Raw genomic sequence first — 7,927 nt, forward strand, 5'->3', positions numbered from 1 at the left:
TTGGTACATAGCAAGATCAGGATAAATTATTCAATATATCTAGTGGACTACACCTTCCTCCCATGTAAATGTAAATCTCACTTGCGATGAGGTCTACCTTTATGTCAGAGACATAATTTCACCAAGAATAGATGAATATGAATATTGACAAGATCCCCCATAAACAATTCACACCATCAAACAGTGACTAATTAAAATCAGATCTTAATACATAAATACTAATAATTCTACAGTTTATGCTATAATTGAGAGTAGCAAACCATTTTTGAACCATTTACCGCAACTTATCAACTCGACTTATGTACATATCAAATTAGCAAAAATCAAAATGTGCAACTTCCTCACAATACATCTTCTAACTTCTTGATGGTGGAAATCCATTTTCCCCCATCATCTCCATTAGCATCCTAGCTTGTGGCATCTTAACCACCAACTAGAGTTCATTCATTATTACGTGATCTTCAGCTTCTTGCTCTGATCTTCTAGGGCAATTTACACACTTAAATTTGGACAGGAAAGAACAGCGTACTCAGGCGGTGTGGCATTTTTCCATCAATTCTGCCCTTCCAATATTTACTTGGGAATTTATCAAAACATAAAGACAAGATAGAAATTTTTTACACAGGAACCACATCAGCATTTTGATTATCATCACATGTCAAAATTAATCCTTCAACATAGGTAGGGAGAAGGCAGCGGACCCACTGACAGCCTGTTGAGACAGGTTCTGAAGGTGGAACAATCATAAGTATGTTATCATGGCGTCGAACAACCCCCATTACACTTACAGTGCTCCCTTCTTTGATATACCTGAAAGACAACAAACATCCTCTATGAAGCATTCAATTGTAAAAAGTATGAAAACTGAAAATCTAAGAATCTCAACTTCTAATCTTATAATTCTCAAAACAATGCATACAAGAAGGCTTATAACAAAACAATCATTGGCATACCCTTCTTTGAGGCGCATTATACGGTCATCACTAGAGAGGCTGCGGTCAGCTAGCCATCGTAAAAAGCTTGGAGATAAGTCCTTGTTTTCTTTTGTGACTTCAACTGCAGTTGCTGGTTTTACAAATGGAGCAACCTTAGCCCCATAACCAGCCTTTACTAATGCTCTTAACCCAGATTGGAAGTCTGATATGTAAAAGTCAGCCACATATTTCTGTTCATTAAAAGTAACTGCATTATTACCAATCTTTGATCCTCAAACCATTATTTGAAGCTAGCCAATAGGAAATACTAACCTCTGAATGACTAGATCCCCACGACAAGCAACGGTGTTTAGGATTTGCAGATTTTCCACCCACTCCCTTATATTCGTAGAGTTCTGTGGACACATATACACACCTTGGTACCCTTTGGTAGGATGACTCCAAAGGAATACTACCACAAGTAACAACCTACATAAAGAGAGAAATATGATTCATTACTTCACTTGAAATAACTTATATAAAAGAATAAACTGAAAAATAGGAAAATAGAAAAATTATCCTCTCTTTTTTTCCTCCCTATCAATCAAGATATTAAGAATATAGTTATTTAATCATATAAAAGTCAAACTACACAAGTATATTGATAAGAAACTTCTACAACCAGTAAAATTTCAAAACCAGCTCACGTATTCTGTTGCAGAAGATGAATTTAGAACTTTCTGACTGACAACAGAACTTCCAAAACTTGATAAGATAAACCTTTCTAAACGCTTCAATGAAAAGTATTTTCCCACTAAACTTACATTGGAGATTACTTGATACTGTTTGAGCAGAACATAATTCTGATATCAGGAGATGGAATATTTGAGTATCCTGAGGAGTGGACATCCACCAAATCAAGCTTAGTAAATCCTATAGAAATTATAATACTCTATTCATTTTCTAAGAATAGTCCTTTGCCATTCGGACTATCTCAACAGATAATGAAATGGCTAAAATAGCAACCTCTAAACCAAAACAGCTGACAGGATTTCCCATACAACTTATTGATATTCTTCCTCATAAAGTTGTTACTTCAATTTTCATGTTATGGCTATTATTCATATCAACCAACCTAACCACTATATCATGGAATTAGAAACCAGATTTATTGACAAAGTCAACATTCTAACGTCTATAATTTCTTTGTTCCTTCATTTTCTCTTTCTCTTAGCCACCACCCAATATAATTTTTGCCTTTTCAGGCTTAACCAAAAAACAATTCCCTGAGTCTGCATCCAAGTTCATTCAAATCTCAACCAGAATCTGCATATATTTTCAACATGATTCTTACGCTTTCCAAATTAAAATCAAAGAAGGGATTCAAGTGATAGCCCTATAGTTCAGGCTGAGCACGGGTTGTATCAGTTCTAATTTCTTGCATAACCATCATCCAATCCAATCTCAATCAGGTGCAGGAGATTCAAATTGTTGCCAACCAAAATGGGTTGGATTCTTGATCGAGATTCCTCTTTGAGTTGGCAGTCAGATTGCTCAGTTTCCCTAGGTTGTGGGTGAGTGGTTGCCAAAGGAGGGAGATCAAGCAAAATTGGCTGGATCTGATGTGGTGGCAATGATCCGACGCCAAATTTGACTCAGTTTTGCACCAATCAATGGTGAGTTGTGACAATGAGGCTAGATCGGATGCTGTGTGATGCTGGCGAGGGGCATAGTGGGTGAGGTGAAAAAGGGACTAGGTGGGCAATGAGGGGTAAGGCACAACACTGAGGAGGGGGGGTTTGTTCGGATCAGTTTCACCGGGTTCCTCTTGTGCCTGCCAAAACTAGGCAGGTTTTGAAATACAACTAAACCCCAGATCCAACGTAGTATTCCAACAGAACCATCTGTGATGGACCAGTTTGGTCCAGATCAAACAGGTTGTGGCTCAAACCCCAACTTCATCCACACCCCCACCATCTACCTATCCAAAAAATAAACAGAGAGAAGTAACCCAGTAACAAGTAGAAAGATGAAGAAAAAGTATACATTGTTCATGTGGACCAGAGTAAACAAGGTGGCTTGAAGTTCAACAAAGTCTTCCACCTTCATCTAACAAAATACGAAACATTACATCAGCTTGTCAACATTAACAATGAAAGAGACCATTCATTTAAATGAACCAACATGATCATTTCAGTGGTATAAAATCACATTAAAAGGCCCATCTTGAAATCAATCTTGGAGACCCTCTTAAGAAATTGGCAAAGTCTAGTGGCGTCTGTAGTCAATTGGCATTCATGACTTCCAAGTAGTTTACATGCATTCATGCAGTAAAACCATCAGGGTAGAACAAAAGATTACTCCTACTTAAAATCCCCATTCCAAAACCATGTTTGGCAGTCAACTTACTGAAATCTATATCCTTTTACCACCAAAAAAGCAAAATGTGGTCCCTTCCAAATTCTAACCAGCACATGCAACCTTGCCAACCTGCAACATATCGTACCCCCCGGACAAGTTCACATGCCAATCAAAGTAGTACCTTCAACAAGTTCCTAACTTGCAAAGCAATCCCACACCATGCAAAGTGCAAACAAGGCATTCAAACCCAAGAACAAAGACTGGGTCTCATATGCAATATCTAAAATCTCACTCACTTCCCTAATAAAAATCCATAACATCATTATCAAACCAAAGCTAAGGAATCTTAAAACAAAAGGCAAAACAAAACAAAACCCAAATAAATAAATAGCAGAAATGTCAATCTCAGTTAAAGATTGCCTTAGTCAAAGAAAAGACCCATCCATCCATAATTCCATATCCAAGTCCACACATCACATATATAACCCTAAAAGTAAATATAAAAAACAAATAAATCTCTTTCTATTTTCGGCTTCTCTCTTCTTTTCACCCAACTAAACTACCCATATTCCTTTCCAAAATCATCATCACCACATCCCTAAAACTTTGGAGGTCTGCTATACATCTTCAACAGACTAAATAAAAATTAAAAAATAATTTTTAGTATTTTTTTTTTTTAACACCTAATCCATTGTTAATCATTACGAAATAACCACAACAAGGTCCTAGGATTCGGTTGGGTCCTTAATTGACATGTGTTACCTTAAATGTAAACCCCAAAAAAAATTTATAATCTTACTTAGATTCCATTAATAACATATATATAATATAATATAATAATAAATACGTAGTAAAAAAAAAGATGGAAGTGAAATTACCCCAGTGACCTTGACGAACTGTCCATCAAGAGCACCACGAAGCTCAGCATCGGGGTACCTTCTCACGAACCCTACTAACCCTCTCTTCCCCCAGAGGCAATTCCAAACCGCCACCGCCACCACCGGCACCAACACTCCTCCCACCGCCACCAGCACCACCGCCTTCTTCACCGCCACCATCAGAAACGCCCCAATCAGCAACCCCATCGCCACCGCCACCACAAACACCCAAACAGCCGCCTTCGACACCCCAATCCCCACCCTCACCTCCGCCCCCGAACCCAAGCTCGTCACGGCCGCACCGTAGCTCGGTTTCCCCGGCCCGAACCCGGACCCGGAGTCCAGATGACCCGACCGACGCCCAGTTGATGATCCGAGCGGGCCGGAGGTGATTAAGCCCGTGGGCTGGAGCGGCATGGGCCCAGAGGACTTTCTCGTCATTGGGCCGGAGGAAGTTGTGTGCTTGGAGCTCAGTGGGCCGGAGGTGGACCCGGATCCGGATCGGAGCGACCCGCTTGTTGACGGGCGTGAGGATTTCAAAGACGGAGGTGGGTGTGGGCCCGGGCCTTCGAGAATTTGGATATCGAACATCTTGCCGAGCTCGCCGGATTTCTTGACGTCGCCGCCGGTGTAGGGGACGGCGCGTGAACCCATTGTGGGCTTATCTTTCTGCTGCTGCTCGGGTCGACCCGACACGTACAGCCCATTGCTCAGCTGGTGCGACTGAATTCGACTACCCATTTTCGCCTTCTTGTTTCTAAAGATAGAGAGACAGAGAGAGAGAGAGAGATGTGTTGAGTAGTTGTGAAGTGAGTGAGAGTTCTGTGAGTGTGAGTGAGTGTGTAGGTGGAAGTAGGAGAGAGAGAGAGCGAGAGAATGTGTGTGAAATGGCAGAAAAGGGACTGAGGAGTTTGAATAATGACGGATGTGTCCTATGTCTTGAAATGGCGGTACTGTAAACTGTATGTGTGTTTGATGCTGAGCCTGAGTTCAGAGAAGTGATTAGTTTGGCTTTTTGTGTGAAACTGATGGGACATGATGGGACTTTATGCAGTCATTTTTATTTACCTTTTTCTTTGTTCCTGTAACATATAATAATTCATAATTTTTACCACGATCACTATCTCACACTTTTACACGAGACCTACTTTCTTTTCCACCGCTCACAAACTGTCAATTATAGTAAGAAGATGTGAAATTTTTTTTATTCTTTAAGCCTTTTTCTTTTCTTCCTTCATCAAATCTTGGACTTAACAATCCCGATGGGTTTGGTTTAATAATTCCTAATGCCTTAATGATACCTACGAGGCTTTTGTCAACATCTTGAGACCACCTTCATGAGAACTTTCCATTTAATAACCTAATGCATATGAAACGGGAAATTATATACATCTGATAAAATAGTTAGATACTTGAAAAGGTCCAAACATCTACCTTTGTAAAAATAAAATGTCTTGGACACAACTTTAGGCCTCCCCCCCGGCCCCCTTTTTTTTTTCTTTTTTTTTTTTAAGTTGTTAATAAGGGCTAGAGTTAAAATGGGAGTTAGGATAATTAATTCATGGAATAAATAGGCAGATAGTTTTGTAGGTGTGACTCTCAAATTAAATTGACCAAGATCTTTATAAGAAAAAAAGTACTAACAAATTAATATTAAAAATATTGAATTTAAGAGTGAATTTTTTTAAAGCCCTTGTTGGTTGGCTCAAGATAGTGGAACAATTTTCCACCCAAAAAGAAAAAAGGAATTGTTGCAAGTAGGATATTTGGAGAAACTCACGATTTAATGATCCACAATTACAAAGGATAGGCCATTTTATAGTTGTACTCTGAGAAAATAGTTAGATACTCGAAGAGGTCTAAACACCCACCTTTGTAAAAAGAAAAATGTCTTGGACACAACTTTAGCCCCCCCCCCCCCTTTTTTTTAAATGTTGTTAATAAGGGCTGGAGTTAAAATGAGAGTTAGGATAATTAATTCATGGAATAAATAGACAATATTTTTGTAGGTGTGACTCTCAAATTAAATTGACCAAGATCTTTATAAGAAAAAAAGTACTAACAAATTAATATTAAAAATATTGAATTTAAGAGTTAATTTTTTTTTAAAGCCCTTGTTGGTTGGCTCAAGATAGTGGAACAATTTTCCACCCAAAAAGAAAAAAGGAACGGTTGCAAGTAGGATATTTGGAGAAACTCACGATTTAATGGTCTACAATTACAAAGGATAGGCCATTTTATAGTTGTACTCTAAGAAAATAGTTAGATACTCGAAGAGGTCTAAACACCCACCTTTGTAAAAAAAAAAAAAAAAATGTATTGGACACAACTTTTGCCCCCCCCCCCCCCCACCCCTTTTTTTTTTAAATGTTGTTAATAAGGGCTGGAGTTAAAATGGGAGTTAGGATAATTAATTCATGGAATAAATAGACAAAAGTTTTGTAGGTGTGACTCTCAAATTAAATTGACCAAGATCTTTATAAGAAAAAAAGTACTAACAAATTAATATTAAAAATATTGAATTTAAGAGTAAATTTTTTTAAAGCCCTTGTCGGTTGGCTCAAGATAATGGAACAATTTTCCACCCAAAAAGAAAAAAGGAATTGTTGCAAGTAGGATATTTGGAGAAACTCACGATTTAATGATCTACAATTACAAAGAATATGTCATTTTATAGTTGTACTCTGATTATATAATGTATTATAAATCCGGTTTAAAACACTATTATTATTTTTGTGTGTGTTATAATAAATATTATTGTTCATTCAAAAAAAAAAATGATTAAAGTCTAGTAGAAGACTGATCTCTAAATGGAAATACACAAGTCTTGAAAATTAATGATCTTTGAGTCTGAAATCTACCAAATTTAAGCTTTTATATTGAAAAATAGATACTAATTTAGGCATTAGAATGCCACTACCGAGCTTTCATTTGTGTTGTAGGTGCAGAGAGCTGTTGATTATGTTCCTCTTCAAAGGATGGGTGTAGCCATTGATACACCATCACATATTAAAATAGGAAAAATGTTAAGATCATAACTTTTGTCACAATTTACTCATGTAGCAAGTTACAAGTGGTGGGTCCATAACTTCACCATTCACGACATTCCATATAGGCAAGTTGTGACAAAAATTATGGTCCTAACATTATTTATTAAAATAAGACCTGTTTTATGATAAAATCTGTTTTGATTAAATAATGATTACCCTTATGAAAAAAGAATGTATTGAGACATTTAACATTCATGATCAATCATTATTTTTCTATATATAAAATAATAAATACAATTGGTTTCGAATGTATGATGCACATTTCATGGTAGGTAGTTGCAAACTTGCAATTTATTTTTATACTAAGAAACTAATTAATTTTTGGTATAAGCAGAATTCAAAACTCAAGCCTCTTATTCAACAACAACAACAACAAAAAAAAAAAAAAAAAAAAAAAAAAAAAAAAAAACCTTTGAGTATGGATAGTTATTTCGGCCGTAAATGTTTACTAACTAATATATATCATATTTATGGCATTGGAAATGAGTTTGTACTTTGTAGGCCAATGGCACCTACAACTTCTCTTGTCTCTACTAAAGTTGTGGGTTCAACAATATCTCCCTTCCCTCCTCAATAATTTTAAACAAAAAAATAATAATTTATTACTAATAAGAGTAATAAAATAACTGATTTTATTACATATAAATTATTTAAACTCAATGTTTAGGCTCTAAGTCATGCTCAAGTCTAACTTCATCAAAATCTTCTCACTTTCCTCCAACTT

The 7,927-nt window shown here is 36.8% G+C and overlaps 1 protein-coding gene across 2 annotated transcripts; it reads right to left on the reverse strand.

Annotated features, from left to right (window-relative positions):
* On the reverse strand, positions 1–5,160 carry LOC115981998 (uncharacterized membrane protein At1g16860-like). Of its 2 annotated transcripts, XM_031104467.1 has the most exons (5): positions 4,154–5,160; positions 2,961–3,023; positions 1,248–1,403; positions 954–1,165; positions 1–810 (listed from the first exon to the last, which is right to left on the reverse strand). In XM_031104467.1, exons 1-5 carry the CDS (start codon positions 4,892–4,894, stop codon positions 618–620), a joined length of 1,365 nt encoding a protein of 454 aa, XP_030960327.1. In that variant the 5' UTR covers positions 4,895–5,160; the 3' UTR covers positions 1–617. The 2 variants fall into 2 exon arrangements, with proteins under 2 accessions (XP_030960327.1, XP_030960328.1); XM_031104468.1 differs by lacking the exon at positions 2,961–3,023 and having other exon boundaries at positions 4,154–5,154.
* Positions 5,161–7,927: the final 2,767 nt, after the last annotated feature.

This window comes from Quercus lobata, chromosome 3 (assembly GCF_001633185.2).
Source record: "Quercus lobata isolate SW786 chromosome 3, ValleyOak3.0 Primary Assembly, whole genome shotgun sequence".
Lineage (NCBI taxonomy): Eukaryota > Viridiplantae > Streptophyta > Magnoliopsida > Fagales > Fagaceae > Quercus > Quercus lobata.

What these genes read in the sequence shown, in the direction of transcription:
- LOC115981998 (XM_031104467.1), bottom strand. Translation starts at nt 4,894, where the DNA reads ATGGGTAGTCGAATTCAGTCGCACCAGCTGAGCAATGGGCTGTACGTG. An exon ending in CTCTGGTCCACATGAACAAT is followed by an intron (nt 1,404 to 2,960) that starts GTATACTTTTTC and finishes CTCTTTATGTAG; the next exon opens with GTTGTTACTTGTGGTAGTAT. An exon ending in ATAATGCGCCTCAAAGAAGG is followed by an intron (nt 811 to 953) that starts GTATGCCAATGA and finishes GTTGTCTTTCAG; the next exon opens with GTATATCAAAGAAGGGAGCA.